Source organism: Alligator mississippiensis, chromosome 6, assembly GCF_030867095.1.
Source record: "Alligator mississippiensis isolate rAllMis1 chromosome 6, rAllMis1, whole genome shotgun sequence".
Classification (NCBI taxonomy): Eukaryota; Metazoa; Chordata; order Crocodylia; family Alligatoridae; genus Alligator; species Alligator mississippiensis.
Genome location: NC_081829.1, coordinates 45,932,173 through 45,950,654, shown reverse-complemented (window position 1 = coordinate 45,950,654; position 18,482 = coordinate 45,932,173). Strand labels below are relative to the sequence as shown.

General features: G+C 46.7%; 1 protein-coding gene across 1 annotated transcript in view; it reads right to left on the bottom strand.

Moving 5' to 3' along the window:
* Nucleotides 1-2,390: 2,390 nt before the first annotated feature.
* The window catches only part of LOC102570432 (protein NDNF), a 23,001-nt gene continuing 6,909 nt past the window's right edge, over nt 2,391-18,482 (bottom strand). The window contains exon 4 of the mRNA XM_019498200.2: nt 2,391-7,053. Within this exon, the coding sequence (XP_019353745.1) occupies nt 5,702-7,053 (1,352 nt within the window). The 3' untranslated portion in view covers nt 2,391-5,701. The remainder of the gene's footprint in view (nt 7,054-18,482) is intronic.

Below are 18,482 nucleotides of genomic sequence, written 5' to 3'. Positions count from 1 at the left end.
TTGCCCCTGAGCATGATCTCCCCTGCAGGCACCCCACAGATATGCTCCTTGATGATCCTCTCCAAGAGCTTCCCAAGCACCGAGGTGAGGCTTACAGGCCTATAATTACTTGGGTCCTCCTTCTTCCCCTTCTTAAAAATAGGGACCACATTAGCCAGTTTCCAATCCCCCGGCACCTGGCCAGGTGACCACGAATGCTCATACAGCCAGGCCAAAGGCTCCATGATGACCCCTGCCAGCTCCCTCAACACCCTTGGGTGGAGGGCATCTGGACCTGCAGATTTAAAAGTGTCTAGCCCTTCCAGAAGATCCTGAACTACATCTGGACTGACTAAAGGCTTGATAGAGCTATCCCCAAGATTGTCACTACCTCTGGTAGTTGGGATATCCTGTTCCCTGTTCAGGAAAGCAGAGGCAAAAAAACTGTTAAAAATATCAGCTTTCTTGTCTGGTGTGGCCACCAGATTACCGTTTGTGTCTTGCAGGGGCCCTACATTGCCTGGTGCCCTCTTCTTGCTCCTAATGTACTTGAAAAAGGACTTTTTGTTGTCCTTAATCCTGGACGCTAGCTTGAGTTCCATCTCTGCCTTGGCCTTCTTAATAACCCTCCTACGCTCCCGGGCCGAGGAGGAGTACTCCTCCTTGTTGATAGTTCCTCCCTTCCACTGGTTGTACGCCTCCCTTTTAGTCCTCAGGCATTGCTGAATGCCCTTGCTGAGCCAAGGGGTTTCTGAGCACTCTAACCCCCCTTGCTTCTCTCAAGGACTGTTATCCTTTGGGCCTGGAGGATCGCCCCCTTAAGGTACAACCATCCCTCATGGGCTCCCATCTCCTCTACCTTCTGGGCCCTTAGTGCCTCCCCCACTAGTCTCCTAAGCTCATTGAAGTTGGCCCTTCTGAAGTCAAGGGCTTTAGCCTGGGTGTGAGCCCTAGACGCCCTGCGTTGGATAGTGAAATCCAGCAGGTGATGATCGCTGTTGCCCAGGTGGTCAAGGACCTGTGGTCCCTTCACCAGGTCATCCCCCGTGGCCAGGACCAGGTCCAGCAAGGTGTTCCCCCTAGTGGGGCTGTACACTTCCTTGATAAGGTGAAGGTCCTGTAATACAGCCAGAAACCTACGCGAGTGGTCAGACCTGGCTATCTGCTCCTCCCAGCAAATGTCTGGGTAGTTTAGGTCACCCATGACAATAACATCCCTTGACCTAACCACCTCCATAAGCTGACTGGAGAAGTCCTGGTATAGCCTTTCCCCCTGGTTGGGTGGTCTGTAGTAGACACCCACTGTAAGGTCCCTTTCACCATGCCCCGCTTGTAGTTTGACCCATAGTGTCTCTGCCCGACCCTCCTCTAACCCACAGCTAGTCCTTGATGATGTGAGGTGCTCTTTGACCTAGAACGCAACCCCCATACCTTTCCTCTCTGTCCTGTCTCTTCTATATAGGGTGTACCCCCGAATGCCCACCACCCAGTCATAGGTAGGGTCCCACCAGGTTTCTGTGATCCCTACTAAGTCTGGGTTCTTAATTGCAATCAGGAGGAATAGTTTCTCCTGTTTACACCCCATACTACTACTATTTCTTCAGTCCAGAGGGGATGTCTGTGCAGCTGCAAACCAGTTCAGCCTAGCCAGGTTGGACTAACCTGTGAAAATTGAATCAATTCAGGCTCAAGCTTTTTGAATGTCTATCCCTAGCCACAGACATTGTGACAGATTAAGGGTGGTATTCTAAGAGTTGGTTAGAAACAAATAAGTAGACCTTCTTAATTCTTCCTCTTACTATTGTTATCATAAACATTTGTAGAACATGCATTAGCATGTCATCTAGGTAAACTGTGGTTGCTTATTATTTAGATATAACTTCAAGACTTTTGAGGACAGGGACATAAAAAAAAAGCAAGGATTGCAAAATATTCACTTGGTAAGTGAAATGATGGCTTTCATATTATGTTCTAACCGTGGTCAGGTATGTGCTCAGGTATGAACAGTGGCACATTTTTAAGAGAAGGGAATGCCTTCTCCCAAATCCTGAGAGGACTAGCTTCAGCTAGCAACAGTTAAGAGGCCTCTCTCCTTCTGTAACCTCCTTATAATGTGGTCCCTAAACTTTGTTATTCAAAATACATAATTACCTTTGGCTGTGAAAAGCATAATTAAAGCCATGACTCTGCTACTTACACTAGGGTTGTCCTTTGTATTGGCACTTGTGTACTGGGGTTAGACGTATTTGCATTCACAAATAAGAAGCCCAAAGAAACTGTTGGGCAATTGTTAGTCTTGCCCATTGTTGTGTCATTATTTATAGCCAGAAAATGATATTTAGAGATTTGCTTTTAGGAATTGGCTTGTAGGAAGAGTAAATACTGAATTAGAACAATAGTGCAGGGGAATGGCAAAAGGTAATTGGTTTATAAAAGTCTGCCTGTGACAAAATTTCACATTCTCAGTCTTTCAGTAGACACTCTGTCTGAAGCTAGCAGACAAGCAGGCACATACATCTTGGGAAATTGAAAACATGCATTTTTCCCTGAAAACCCATAACAAGAGATAAGGGACCCTGTAGCATTGGCATTACATCACAGTGACCAACTGCAAAACCCCTTGGATTTCTGGTTTTGGTGGACTCACCACATTAGGAGGCCAGGGATGCCCAAATTAAGATGCTGATAAATGAACAAATTAAAATGTATGCATGTGATGTGTTTGTGGGAACAAAGAATTATGCTGACAGAACAGAACATGGACAGTATGGTGACCACAGGGAAACCAATCAATGATGCCTGGAAATGAAGGGTCATCAGGAGAAGAATACAAAAGGAGGGATTTTCAGAGCATCAGGGGGATCCTGAGGCCACCCTGGGCACACAGTACACTACTGGCCTGTCTTGTTCACCCCACTGTGTGGGAGAGGGAAAGGTGGACATTGGCCCTCAACCTCCAAGACTGTTGATATCTGACATTCAGGCAAAGAACCACAGGGTGGTGCTCATGTACTGGCTAGGCATACCATCCCTCTGTGGAACCCTGGAATGGGTAGATAATTGGGAAGGGGGAGTGTTATTTTGTTAACTTGTCTGCATTACTCTTATCTCCTATTACTGTGTAGCAATAACATTTGCCTACTGTCAAATGGAAGAAGTCAGGGTTGGTCTGAGGATTTGGGCCCTCCTGGAACAAGGTATCAAGACTGGGTCATAAATCCAGTGCCAACAATTATCTAGTTGTAAACTCTTCAGGGAAGGAACTGTCTTATGCAATACATTTGCGTATCATCCAATACAGTGGAGCATCACTGACTTCTTAGAGCATTATTATAATATAAGTAATAATTAACAGTAAGTAGAAATCTTGATGCTCCTTTAATATAAAGGAAATTCTATTATGTGAAATTTTTGATACATTAATATGCTATGGATTTTAATACCTTTGCTTTGCTTAATTTCAGAGAAAAAGCAAACAGAGATCATTTTTCTGTAGTAATATCCAGGTCTTTAAGTGTGTTAAGTAAGCTTCTCTGTATTTAAAATGTAGATATTCCAAGAGTTCGAGTTTGAAATCCGTTCTGGTGGTAGGTGAGACTGAGCATATTTGCAAATGAATATTTTTTTTTCTGAATGATATTTTCCCTTCAAAAATCTCTTATGGTTTACTTTTTCTAGCATTTAAACTGGATAAGCACAGAAACTGAGACAAACACATCTGTTTATCAGGCTTTCCTTTAGATTTTTTATCCATACTGTTAGGGTGACAATATTTGCATCTTGGGGAGCACTGGATTTCCAGCTGAATAAGGCTTTTATGTGTCTCAGCAGAGCTGCTGGTCACAAGGCAGGATGATATATTAAAAGTAACTTTGCAAATGCTTAGGCAAGCAGCTTCCTAACAATGGGCTAGTGTGTAGGATATATGATGTAAGAAGAACAAGATGCAGCCCACCAGCTATTGTCAGGAGATAAAGCAGAAGCAAGACCTTGGAGATAAAGAAGGAGTTAACAAGACACCAGAAAGAATCAGCAAGTGACCAGAGGAAGCCGGGGTCAAAGTCTTGAGCATGCGCTCTTAGCAGAGAGGCATGTAAATGAATTAAATGCATAGGCAATTGCATGTTAATGAAGTAAACAGTAAACAGAGGCAGAGCTTGAGAGAGGAGGAGATATGGGTGGAACCAAAGGAGGGACCAAGGCAGAGTAAATGTTAATAAGCATGAACCACGGTGTATAAAATGTCAAAAGAACTAATGTTCAAGGCTGCTCCCCATTTTCACAGGCTGTGTGTCTGTGAGGGAGCTCTCCCAAAGCTGTCTCCATTCTGAATAAAGCTGTTGCAAGCTATGTGTGCTGGTGTTTGCTCCCTGCTTGCTCTGGCTAATGAGTAGCAGGATCCATGAGCAATTGGATTGTCATCTCCCTAGTCGTTGGGCACCACATGGAATCAGGGTCTAACACATACTACCATAAAGAAAAAACACATGTAAAGACCCAGTATATTCTCTGAGAAAAGCTTTGCAGTGGTTTGAAGGGTTTGGCGGATCCCATTCAGATATGTTCTTTGATAAGATTAAAATAATCCAGGCAACAAATTGTATGGGTCTGGTCATTTGAAGGGGTCAGGAAATTCCTCTTTAGAGATGGAAAGGGATTAGTGATAATATTTTCAGCTTTTCCTATCTTACTGCAGGAAATACTGTATGTATTGAAGCACTAAAGAAGATTCATTTAGAGCAGCATTATGTCAGTTTGCTATTTGCCAAAATAAAAAATATCTTAAATGTCAATAGACAAATACATGGCAGATATATGCAGTGTTAGCATCTGCAGCTGAAATGTTTCCATGCCACCAGTGTGTATACAAGAAACGTACAGTATAAATAAAGACAAACGAGAATGGAAATGGGCATTCACCCTAGTACTGCAGATCAAAATCTTTCCCTTTCTGCAAAATTCCATGCTGAAATCCTTCTCCATATGGACATAAACAGAAAACTGTTTTGAAACAAGGAGACTCTGATACAGATCCACTGCCAGGCCCAAACTTTGTGAATCAAATTTATCTTTAAAACTAATCAACTTCTATGCAAAGCAAGCATGCAGATAATGGACAACTGCTATTTTGGGGAGTCTCCTGTCTGTCACACTAGACTAGAACATGGGGCTGATAGCAACCTGGTATCTTTGTGTCTAATAATGTTCTGAAGCAATACCACTCAGATGTCAATTCAATCTCATGAGCATACATCTCAGCTAGGAGGGACAAGTCAATCTGTCAAAAACAGTATGTCTGGCTGGATTTCTCAGTACCTCATGAACAGCAATGTGGTACACAAAGTGGAAACAGTGTGGTATTCTAATGTAACGGGTGACTGTTCTTTGAAAGACATTTAATAACATGTATTATTTGATTTCAGATCTATTTTAGTTCATGTCTTTCCAGTTGATTTCTTGCAGTTTCCAAGGTGAGCTCCTTGTATGCATGTTTTGATTGTATTTAGTTGAGAGTACTGTTTTTGATGAGAAGCTTATATAGGAAATAAGATGCAAGTGCAAGCCTTATTCTCTAGACAGCTGAAACAATTATTTCCTGACAAATCTTCCAGCTTTAAGAATTGTTTTCTGTGCTCTATCATATTTTGAACTGCATAGACCATTGGAAATGGTTGTGCTGTTCTCCTCTGCATTCATCTACCACACATTTCTTGAAGGACCCTCAACATTTTTTCCTGGTTTTCACCACTCTACTGTGATACTTAACTGGAATCCCAGAAGGTCCAAATAGGTAAACATCAAACAAGTAAAGAGTCCCTGCATCCAGCCCTTTGATGGTCTCTGTGGTAACTGCTCTTTGTAGATTTCTGTCATAGAAATATTTGCACAGCACTTTCTCATATTTGTTCCTGGATTCTGGTCCTGAGCACCTGTCTGTACTCCTCACCTCTGTCCAGACTTGATCCTTTTCAATCCTTTTCTTGTACACACAGTACTTGCTCTGCTCTTGTGTTCCCAGCCAGGCAATGGTAACAGAATTGCAGGTTCTCAGCTTACTAAAGGACTTAATTTTTAAACTATCTGGAAGACCTGAGAATAAGGGCTTATAGAAGTGAGAGGATACTTGAACTTTCACAGAGGTATTAGACTGTTCCACTGACCTCACTTGTACCAAATATGTGTCCATTAGTTTTCCTTTCAGTGAAAAAAGTTTCAGGCCTGCAAAGTTTTCTGATGCCACTATTTTATGGTTCCTTGTTATCTGAACCGATATTTGGCCACTACAAGACTGAAAGGTAAATTGGACTCTCTTGTGTCTAGCTTGATATTGCAAATTGTAGAACTTCCAGTTTTTCTTGTCCAGGGTGAGGTGAATTATCTTCCCATCCTTCAGCTCAGTAACTTTAGGATCAGGTTCCTCAAGTGTTCTTGCAAATGTTCCAATGTAGGCAGCACTGGCATTGGTGAGGAGGTTGACCACAAAAATATCGAAGTAATACTGTGTGCTGGGACTAAGGTTGGTCACTGTATGGTGGTTCATGGTGCCCATGCATATCTGCCTGACTTCCCCATTATTGAGCTTGTTGATGACACTTAATTCTTGCTTGGACAGTATCATTACCTGTTGAGGATCTAGAAGATCTGGAGAGAGAGACAGAGCTAATGTTGGTGGCAATTTTATCCCAGATGATCTGATAGCTGTCTCTGCCGCACATAAGCTCTTGTAGTTGTGCTTTTCATTAACTAGAAGACAGTACTGGATGTTTTCTTTATGCTGCAGTACTGATGGGCTATGTTTCCAAGCTAGAGTCACAATTGTATGTCCAACACCAACCACATCTATACGTGGATCCATTGGGAGTTCTGGGTAAAGATGCCCAGATGTTATGTCAGATGTTAAGTACACTGTAATGTGTGTGTCTCTCTCAGTTGATAGGAACTCTATCAGGTAGATGGCAGAAAAAGAAGGCACACCCACATAAGTTTCCACAGAATTTCCTTTATAATTAAAAATAGTGGACACTGAGTTTGGGATCTTTTGAAATTTTGAGATGTCTTGAGTGTCATAATTACCTGCAGGTGAAAAGCAGATTTGTAATTTGTTTTCCTATCATGCTCAAACACAAACACATCACTTAAGTTTTCAGTTTTCTCATTCATATATCATTCCACTTTCCCTCTTCCTAAAAAAAAACAATTAAAAATAAAACATTATTAATGCTGCTACCAGTTTATTACAGTAAAAAATAAGTCACATGTGTTTTAATGTTGCAAAGATAAATGAATGTTTTTAAATGGATTATAATTTAAAAACCCAAATGGCAATTTTTTTTACCTGTGTGGCGCCTGATGTCATTACATTTCTTTTCTCTTGCAGTCAAAGGCTTTTCCCATATTTCACTTTGAAGAGTCTGATATTTTGTGCAACCTGAGGGATTTTTGGTTGTATTTTACACTACTGTATGTCTCCTATGAATAGGAAAAGCTGGATGCTTTGAAGGAATGCCAGTGAGCTCACTATTAACTGATTCTGTTTGCTAATTAACATTTTATTTATGGAAGCTTTACATTTTTAATATACATTTAAAATTAGTAACTCAAAACAAATGATTCTGGAAGTTATGAAAGGGAACAGAATTTTCTTATAACTTGAAGAAGATAGGGCAAGGTGGCACCTTAAGACTTCAGTCATGAGCTTTTGCAGGCAACAGCCTACTTCATCAGATGCTATGAATGAACCCATGCTTTTTTGAACTAATTACTCTGAAGTGCCAAGCTGCCCTACCTTTTGCCTGACTTCAGACTAAGAAGGCTAACCACCTCCTCTACCCTGAAGTAAATGTAGTTGCAGTTGTCCCGTTTTCATTTTGTTAATCCACTGTTTTCCTGGGGAAATTGAACTAACATTAGGCCTGTGTGAATAGGGAATTATTTGATTCGGATTCGGCCAATTCAGAGGACAGTGATTTGATTCAGAGATTTGGATCACTGTCTTGAATTGATTCGGCCAAATCAGCTTAGGAAAATTCAGTGCTGATTCAGAGCGATTTGGAGATTCGGCCATATACTATAGTGGGGGAGTCACTGAAATACCTATAACTTTGTCATTTTTTGGCAGATTTGTATGAAAACAGCAGGGTGGTAGCCCCTTCTGAGGGCATAAAGCCTGGTAAGTTTCAACTACATAGGTGCAGGGGTTTCTGGGAAACTGAACCTCAAGGTGCTGACAAGCAAAACTTGTGATGTGTGACTTTGTGTGTGTGTTAAGGCACAGAGGAGTGAAACCTGCAGGGATGGTAGCCCCTGCTGAGACCATGAAGCCTGCCAGGTTTCGAGGAGATAGGTAAAGGGGTTTCTGGGAAATTGCACTTCTTCTTCCCTATATAGCCCTAGCCCTTATACCTGCAAGTTCTTCCTGGTACAGGAGCTCAGCAGGGAGATGTACTTCCCCTGCTGGCTGGTGAAAAACTAAACTGCCACCTCCGACTCTGAGAGCAGGGCATTAAATGGCTGTTCTGTCCTGCCACATGCATAGTCCCTTGTGCAGGCATGAGGGAGGCCTCCCAGGTTTCAGGCAGAGCGGTGCAGGGGTTTCTGTGAAACTGCTCCTTAAACTTCTGAAAGCAAAACTCATGTCACTTGTGTGTGTTAAGGGGTATAAGTTGTAGCTGTGTTGGTCTAAGGAGATATCCCAGAAAAGCTTCTTAGCGTCAATCTGATATCTTTTATTAGACCAACAGAATAATTGGAGAAATTCTTCTTTGCAAGCTTTCAGGTTTAAAAATCCTTTGTCAGGCTAAGGAAGAATCTAGCTCTTCCTGGATGGCAGGAATAGTAAAGAAGCCATAGGCTGGCATGCAATTCAGCAAGAAAGCCAGTCAGTGAAAATGGAAATGGAGGCATCAGGGGGTGAGACACAGGCTGGGGTAGGAGGGGAGGGGGATGTAGCAGGTAAAAGTGGAGAGGTACCTGGGGAGTCAGATGTCAAGCAGGTTGTAGTGTGTCATAAATCCAATGTCTATATCGAGTCCAGGATTTTCTGTATCTAGGAGGTTGATGAAGTGAAGTTCATAGGCTCGTCTGAAAAGTGGTTTGCAAATTTAAACAAGCACTGAACCTCGCTAACCTCATCACTAGAAGCCAACTTCCTACAGCCCAAAACACACCGAATGGATCCAGACCATACCATGACAAGAAATGCAAAACCTGCCAACATATCTCCAGTACCTCTACAAACTGGACACCAGAATCTATTACAGACAAGAATACCCAACTACCTGTAGTGGCACGTTTCTCACAAGAAAACCACTCTGTCTCCAGTCTCTCAGTCCTGATCCTCAAAGGGAATTTACAAACCACTTTTCAGAGACAGGCCTATGAACTTCACTGTATCAATCTCCTAGATGCAGAAACTCATGGACTCAGTATAAACATTGGATTTTTGGCACTATACAACCTGCCTGACATCTGACTCCCCAGGTACCTCTCCACTTTTACTTGCTACATTCCCCTTCCCTGCTATCCCAGCCTCTCTCTCACCCTGTGATGCCTCCATTTTCATTTTCACTGACTGGCTTTCTTACCTGCATTGCATGCCAGCCTCTGGCTTCTTTGCTATTCCTTCCATCCAGGAAGAGCACACAGACAGCCACTAGATGCTTCCTCCACTGCAACCAGCAAGCCTCAAGCCTTCAAAGATCTTACAGGTCTGGGCTTTCCTGATCCAGGACTGTGCATACATGTGGCGGCTAGAGATAATAAGGTGTCTTCTGGCTGCCTTTCACCAGGAAGATCCTCAGTCTTGGCATTTACTGGGGCTGCTGCATTGCTGGCAGTCCCACCAGGCCTCACAACCCTGGCAGGGTGCAGTTTTAGGTCATGCCTAGGACCTGGGGCCTCCTCCCTCCCCATAGCCCCAGCTCATACCTCCAAGTTCATCCTGGTACAGGAGCTCAGCAGGGATATGTTCTTCACCTGCTGGTTGGTGAGCTCTGACAGCGGGGCATTAAATGGTTTTAAAAAAAAAAGGGAATAGGTGCGGACAGTGTGTGGAGGGTGGCACTCACTCCATCTGCAGGTGGAGCTTGTGGAACCCCAGCAGTGGGAAGTTCACCTTGAGGAACACCAGCTGCTCCACCGAACAAGGATTCAGGGAGGACCAGTGGGGTGTCACAACTTCTCCAGCAATGATGAACACCCTCTCACTTGGAACACTGTTTGGTGGACAGGACAGGTGTTCCTGGGCAACCATAGCTAGATTCTGCTACATCTGGTTGTGGCTTGCTCAATAGGCCAAGGGGTCACAATCCGGTCTCTCCATGTCCCTGGTAAGATAGGTAGCCATTAAATCCTTGGTGCTACCTGCCTGAGGCTGGTGTCTGGTGCATCTGGATCCTCAGTTTAGGAAAGCTGATTTAAATGAACTCAGGCGATTAGGCAAGGACGCACTGCAGAGAAGGAGTTTTGAAATGATGGGAGCCCAAGAAGGGTGGCTGTGCCTTAAGGAAATGATCCTTTGGGCACAAAGTGAGACAATCCCTGTGCAGGGTAAAAGAGGGAAAGGGGCCAGGAGGCTTCCCTGGCTGACTGCAGAAATCCAGGGCAGCCTAAGGGCTAAAAAGGGAGCACACAAAAAGTGGAAACAAGGAGAGATCACCAAAGACAAATATACCTCCTCTGCTCGTGCTTGTAGGGAGGCAGTTAGATGGGCCAAAGCTACCATGGAGCTGAGGATGGCATCCCAAGTAAAGGACAACAAGAAATTGTTTTTTAGATATATAGGGAGTAAAAGGAAGACCCAGGGAGGAATAGGACCCCTGCTAAATGGGCAGAAACAATTGGTGATGGACAGGGGGGACAAGGCTGAACTCCTCAATGAGTTCTTTGCCTCAGTGTTCCTAAGTGAGGGGCAGGACAAGTCTCTCACTGGGATTGTAGAGAGGCAGCAGCAAGGTGCCAGACTACCATGCGTAGACCCTGAGATGGTGCAGAGTCACTTGGAAGAACTGGATGCCTTTAAGTCGGCAGGCCCGGATGACCTCCATCCAAGGGTGCTGAAGGCACTGGCCGACATCATTGCAGAGCCACTGGCGGGAATATTCGAATGCTTGTGGTGCAAGGGCCAAGTCCCGGAGGACTGGAAAAGGGCCAATGTGGTCCCCATTTTCAAGAAGGGGAGGAAGGAGGACCTGGGCAACTATAGGCCAGTCAGTCTTACCTCCATCCTTGGCAAAGTCTTTGAAAAAATTATCAGGGCTCACATATGCGAGAGCCTGGCAGGACAAATTATGCTGAGGGGAAACCAGCACGGGTTCATGGCAGGCAGATCGTGCCTGACCAATCTAGTCTCTTTTTATGACCAGGTTACGAAACGCCTGGACACAGGAGGAGGGGTGGATGTCGTAGACTTAGACTTCAGGAAGGCCTTCGATACGGTATCCCACCCCATACTGGTGAACAAGTTAAGAGGCTGTGACTTGGATGACTACACAGTCCAGTGGGTGGTGAATTGGCTGGAGGGTCGCACCCAGAGAGTCGTGGTGGATGGGTGAATTTCAACCTGGAAGGGTGTGGGCAGTGGGGTCCTGCAGGGCTTGGTCCTTGGACCGATACTCTTTAATGTCTTCATCAGTGACTTGGATGAGGGAGTCAAATGTACTCTGTCCAAGTTTGCAGATGACACACAGCTATGGGGAGAGGTGGACACACCGGAGGGTAGGGAACAGCTGCAAGCAGACCTGGACAGGTTAGACAAGTGGGCAGAAAACAACAGAATGCAGTTCAACAAGGAGAAATGCAAAGTGCTGCACCTAGGGAGGAAAAATGTCCATCACAGCTACAGCCTAGGGAATGACCTGCTGGGTGGCACAGAGGTGGAAAGGGATCTTGGAGTCCTAGTGGACTCTAAGATGAACATGAGTCGGCAGTGTGACGAAGCCATCAGAAAAGCCAATGGCACTTTACCGTGCATCAGAAGATGCATGACAAATAGGTCCAAGGAGGTGATACTTCCCCTCTATCGGGCGCTGGTCAGACCGCAGTTGGAGTACTGCGTGCAATTCTGGGCGCCACAATTCAAGGGGGATGCGGATAATCTGGAGAGGGTCCAGAGAAGGGCCACTCGTATGGTCAAGGGCCTGCAGACCAAGCCCTACAACGAGAGACTAGAGAAACTGGACCTTTTCAGCCTCCGCAAGAGAAGGTTGAGAGGCGACCTTGTGGCTGCCTATAAGTTCATCATGGGGGCACAGAAGGGAATTGGTGAGGATTTATTCACCAAGGCGCCCCCGGGGGTTACAAGAAACAATGGCCACAAGCTAGCAGAGAGCAGATTTAGATTGGACATTAGGAAGAACTTCTTCACAGTTCGAGTGGCCAAGGTCTGGAACGGGCTCCCAAGGGAGGTGGTGCTCTCCCCTACCCTGGGTGTCTTCAAGAGAAGGTTAGATGAGTATCTTACTGGGGTCATCTAGACCCAGCACTCTTTCCTGCTTATGCAGGGGGTCGGACTCGATGATCTATTGAGGTCCCTTCCAACCCTAACATCTATGAATCTATGAACATTGAAGCCATTTCCTTGGCCCACATTGGCAGTGGCTGGCATGGAGGAGACTGGTTGGTGCTGGGAATGCTGGCTCCACATCCCCTCTCCTCTCCCCTTCTGCCTTCCTGACACTGTTCATCAGCACCTCCATCCAGTGATCAAGGGTTTTGGTGCTGCACATGCTCCCCTTCACCCTCAGGTTCCACATGCCCACCAGCATGTGGACCGTACTGAACTGCAAGGGATACAGCCATTTTTTGATGCCCTTCTTCAGCTTCTTCACCAGTGCCTGCACCTCTGGTGAAAGCAACTTGCCCCAGCCAGGAACTTCAATCCTCTGGAATTCTCCATTTGTTTCTCAAGCTTCTTGACTACAGGGATCACCTGGCTAAGGAGGGCATCACCAGTGCTGAGGGTCTCAGTGGCCTCAAGGAATGGCTTGAGGACCACCAATATCTGGGAGATGGCATCTCATTCCACTTTGTTAAGGGGGCCACTGATCCCAGTCTTCCTGAGCAAGGCCATCTCATGGATGGCCTTCTGTTGCTCCACCAGCCTTTCCAGCATCAGGTATGTGGCGTTCCACCGAGTTTCCAAAACTTGCATGATTTTGTGCTGCAGGATGCTCAGCTCTGCCTGTTTGTCTTGCAGCATCTTGCCCGCCTTGATGCTGCGGTGGAAGTAGCCCACCACCTTCGTGCATTTTGCAAACAGCTGGGTGGTACTGATGGTGCCCTCACTGGGAGCCCTGCCCCCCTCCAAAGCATTCCTGACTATATGATGCAGCTTGTGTGCCACACAGTGGATGCCAAGAAAGTTGGCATTATGGACTGCCTTGATCATATTGGCCCCATTGTTGGTGACCATGAATCCACAGGTGAGCTCAGCCTGCCCAATGAGCCACCCCTGCACCATGTGTTTTATGGCCACCATGATCTCTGTTGCCATTTTGGGAGTCATCCATCACCCTGGCTTGAAGGAGAGCCTATCCATGGCCTGACTGATTGCACCAATACCTTGTGAGGGAGAGGTAGGCATGACCTCCACCCTGGCTGCTCCAGATGTCCATGGTGAAGTGTAAGGGTACCTGCGGAACTGCCTTGTGCAGCTCCTCCCTCAAGTACTCTGTGTATGCCTCATACAGGGAGAGAACCACCATCCTGTTAAAGGTGGTGCATGCAGGCACTTGGTAGGATGGGGCCACAAGTGCCTGAACCCTGGCCACTCAACTAAGGAGAGGGGCTGGCCATCCAGAGCAAGTATCTCCCCAGTGGTCTGGGTGACCTTGTTTGACCTTGCAATACTCCCTGCTTTGTCAGCAGCTTTCCCCCACCAGTCCAGGGTGGCCTGCCCCTGCTTTGGGGGAATGGGGGCTTTGGAGCAAGAGGGGGACTTCCCTTTGGGCATGCTCCCACTGGTGCCAGGCTGAGGAGGAACAAAGGGCAAGGGGATGCTGCCTCCTGAGATGCAGCAGCATCACTGTGGTGGTGATGTGTTTCACCTCCTTGCCTCAGCTGATCTGCCTTCGGCAGTGCTGGCAGATAGCATACTTGGGATCATCTGCCACCTCAAAATGATCCCACACTACACTACCCACCCCCTGCTGCTTCTGGGCTGAGGGTGGGGATCCTGTCTCATCCCCCTCCTCAGCAGGCTGAGACACAACAACAGGAGGAGATTACTCAAATGAGCCACTTGCCTCCACAACCTCAACCTCCTCCGAGGTGCTTTCCAGAGAAGGAGACCTGGGTTTAGGGGAAATTTGAGGGGTGTGGAGCACAAACTCACATCCCCCCTTGTTCCCCAGAATTTCTTTTGCTAGGGCACACAGGTCCCTGCTTCCAGATCCAGCTCCTCCTCTGGCACTGGGAGGCTCATGGTGGGAGATGAAATTGGGGTGGAGTAGACTGTAATTCTGGTGCTGGTGGCTCTTTCTGGTGTTGGGGAAGGTGGTGCCAGTGCAGGGACAGGTACTGCTCCCACCTCCTTGCTTCCACTGGCAGCAGAAGACTCATTGCTGCCAGGAAAGAGGGTGCATCTATGTTTTGGGCTGGGGAAACTTCAGCTCTTCCCCTACCCCCTCTAGCCCCTCCCCATCCCCTGCCAGAAGACCTGGCACCTGCCTTTCCAGCATACTTCATATTAATTTTTGTTCTGCTGGAAAATGTGTCTCTGTGTGTGTGCAGCTGTAATATATCTTCTTGTTCTGTGTGTAACTAATATCTCTTCTTCTCTCATTACTGTATGTGTCTGACTACTATCTTGTCTTCTCTGTTGTTTTTACTGCATGTCTGTGTAATTCATAATATTAATATGTGTTCATAATTAATAATATTAATATCTCTTCTTCCTCTCTGATTATTCTATGTGTCTAATCTCTCTCTTTCTCTGTGTACTGTATTGTAAGCGTGTGTAATGTATGTGCTTTCCTGTACAGTGATGGGGAAAGTGTGGGGAAAGAAACGTAACAAGAACAAATAAGAGGACTTTGGGGGCAGAATAAGTTGGAAGAAATGGATTGGATAGGGATAAATAGAGAGATTCTAAGGAAGGGTAATTAGTAAGCTGTATCCAATCCTTCCCAAGAACAGAAACTAGCAGGAAACTGACTAGGAATCCAAATTAGTCCAGCAGTACCTTTCAGACACTGTTGCTCAGGCAGAAACAGCTCACAAAAGGGACAGAAAGGCTGCAAGCCTATTTCTACATCTCTCCCCCAGAGCACTGTGATTGGAAGGGGACTCAGGGGAAGATCACAATCACTGGCCAGCTACAGATGTCAGTCTTTCACCCCTGCTCCCCCTCCCTCTTCTCAGTTCCTGTTCCCCTGAAAGACTGCCTTCCAAATCTCTGAATCTGTGAATCATTTCCAAATCATTTCTGAATCAATTTGGAGGCTCTGAATCAATTCAGAGGGGGGTTTTTTAGGTCTCCCAATTTGATTTGGATTCAATGATTCAGCCTCTGAATCAGGCCAAATCTTTTCCAAATTGAATCAGCAACTGAAGCTTCGCACACCCCTAATAAACATGAGCTAAATTCTCCCACCTGCTGCACATTATCATGAGGAGGAAAAAAAAGAGTTGTCCCAAGTGTTCTCAATGTACAGAAAAAGTTGGAATGCTCTTCCCTGCTTTCTTGATACTTTCATGGAAAGTTCTCCTCTGTGTAGTTTGAACTCCTTGGGTTTTACAGGTTGCAAACAGACATCACATTTATCCCAGGCTAAATCACTTAATTCTAAGACAAACTTCAATCTACACAGACATCCATATCTGTTGTCCTGAGATAAATCCTAAAAATGTTTCCCAGGTAAGAGGTAGTAACAGTACATTCTAGGATATTGCAAAGTAGGTCCAGACAGTTTTCCTGGGATCGCATTATGGAATGGATGGCAGGAAAGCAGCAGCACAATCAGCCACTTACTGAACCCTGTTTAGAAGGGTGATGTGTGTACATGCCAATCCCAGGATATTTTTGTTCTGGGATAGACATAGGCATAATTTATCCAGGAAAATATGCAACATTTGTTCTTAGCCATAGTAGATTTTAGTTTGCAAATTGTGAAACTGAGAGTAACCATTGTGTTTTCCATGCTTTTTTGAAAGCCTGCAGATGTCTAAGTAAAAAACCAAAATAATACAGTTTAATTATAATATTAACCCTACCACCTTAAATTGTCACATTTCACGAAGTGGATGGGAATGTTTCTGTTGTGGAAGAGACAATGTCCAGCATGAGAAGAGGATTTTTACAACTGGAACTTATACATTCGATCATCAGGGAGCTGGGTTTTCTGCCTACTATGGAAAAATGTGGATTTTCTCTTTAAAGGAGAAAAACACAGGAAACTGGGTTTCCTCTTGCAGACTATCAGAGTTCTAGCTGGAAAGGGGCTATTTGGGGCTAGGAGAAGCAGGACTCAGTAGGTACCACATGCATGTGCGTGTATGCACACATCCATGTGACCAGCAATACAGCTAGGCAGTGGTGGACAGCAGCTCCCCCAGCTACCTGCAGATAAGTCTATGAGAGTATGGGGGGGGGGCATAGGCAATGGAGGGGCAGGGCAGGAGGACAGACTGATGCCCTCCACAATGAGGGAGGGAGTGGGACAGGGTTAGCGGCTGGGGCTGGGGGGCCAATGTTCCCTCTAAGGTGTAGCAATCCATGAGCATGACACTTTGGTCCATGAGTGTGCTGCTTCAGTCTGTGAGCACGCCGTTTCGGTCTGTTCCTGAATTCATAAAACTTGGTGACTGAGGATAGGATTCTCTGCCAAGAATGCCTGAACAGCTTTCTATAATGATTTTAGTTCCTTGTAAATAAAGAGCATATACCATCTTTAACCCAGCTCTGATGTGGCCTAAATTTAGCAGTAAAAAGTAACTTCCTTGGATACAAAAAATAAGTTATAGATGAAACTGAATTAAGCTGAAATCCAGTAACTTAACTGAGAAGATACAAGCAGGGCACCAGCCTTAGGAACCGTATTTAGAGTGAGGGTCAGAATCACCCTCCCTGTCCCTGCACCATGGAAATCTTTACCATAGTAGGAATAGCTCTGTGCTGCATGGCCATAGGAGCAGGGGAGGCGTTGGGACTCAGGGCGAAGCTCACCCGAAGTGGCTAGGGCGTGGAGCAGTTACCCATACCCGGCAGAGCCCATGCAGTACCTGGCTCTGCCCCAGCCCCAGCCCCTGTCCCTGCCCCCTGCCCCTGCCCCCACCTTGGCTCAGGGAGGACCTGCTGCCTGGCCTACACCACTCTCCTTCCCTGTGGAGATTCTGGTGCAGTGAGGAGTGGAGCAGAGGAGTGAGGAGCAGAGATGGTAAGTGTCCCACAGTGGCCTACTGTGCCTTTGCCGCACTCCATGACCAAAGTTTTCAGGAAGCCGCAGCCCAGCTCCTCTCCAAGCGGGTGCTACTGTGCAACAATAATTTTTTTTGTGCATGGCCATGCACATGAACAACCTAGAGAGAACCTTTCTGGGGGCACTGCTTAGCTGGGGTGGGGATCAGGTGGGAGTGTGTGACTGTGGAGCTGGCTGGGGAACAGGATGAAACTACAGGTGGATTGTCCAGAGGGTGGTGAGGGGGCTGGCTCCCCATCACTGTGTGCACTCCCAGGGAAGGGCACATGCCTTCCCACCCCAGATGCTGCCCCACCCCAGATGCCCCCCCACCCCAGATGTGTGCATGGGATGGGGAAAGATGTGGGCTGCCCACTGTGGGGATCAGAGCTACCTACCCTGCTGCTCTCACCCCAGGGGCTTCTGTGGTCCAGTGGGTGGGACCCTGAATAAGACGGCAGAGAGGCTTGGTGCTGCTGCTGCTGCCACCACCAGGAGCCCTGCACCAGGAGCCCTACCATGCTGAAGTATCCCCTGTCCACTTGGCAGCGCTGGGGTTGGTGGTTGTCACCATAGTAGCATGGCTGGCACAAGGCTCCTGGTGGTAGCAGAGATGGCAGCAGTGGCAACATTGAGCCTCTCTGCCCTCTCATGCCAGGTCCTGCCTACTGGGCAACAGAGGCCCCCAGTAGAGGGCAGCAGAGTGGGAAGCCCTGAGCCCTGCAGTGGGCAGTTCACTTCCTTCCGCCACCCACAGGCTTTGCTCATCTGTGCTCCAGCCATGCTGCCTGCTGGCAGGGGAGGGGGATGGCCTCCACACTCTGCTCTGTCTGCAGTAGACACTGCTTCCTGCATATAGCAGCTGGGGCTTGGGCACTGCTGGGAGTGGTGGTGGGGGACAAGGGTCTGTGGGCACAGGCCCTGGTCCTGTAGCTCTGGCAGCTGAGGGTCCCCTCCAGCAGAGCTGGGCAGGAAGCTACATTTGGGAGTGAGGGGCAGTAGTAGGTCTGGGGTTGTGGGGGACTGTGGGTTGGGAGCAAGGGGCATTGTCAGGGACGGGGGATTGGAGATTGGGAATAAGGGGCGGCAGCAGGGCTGGTGGGTGGG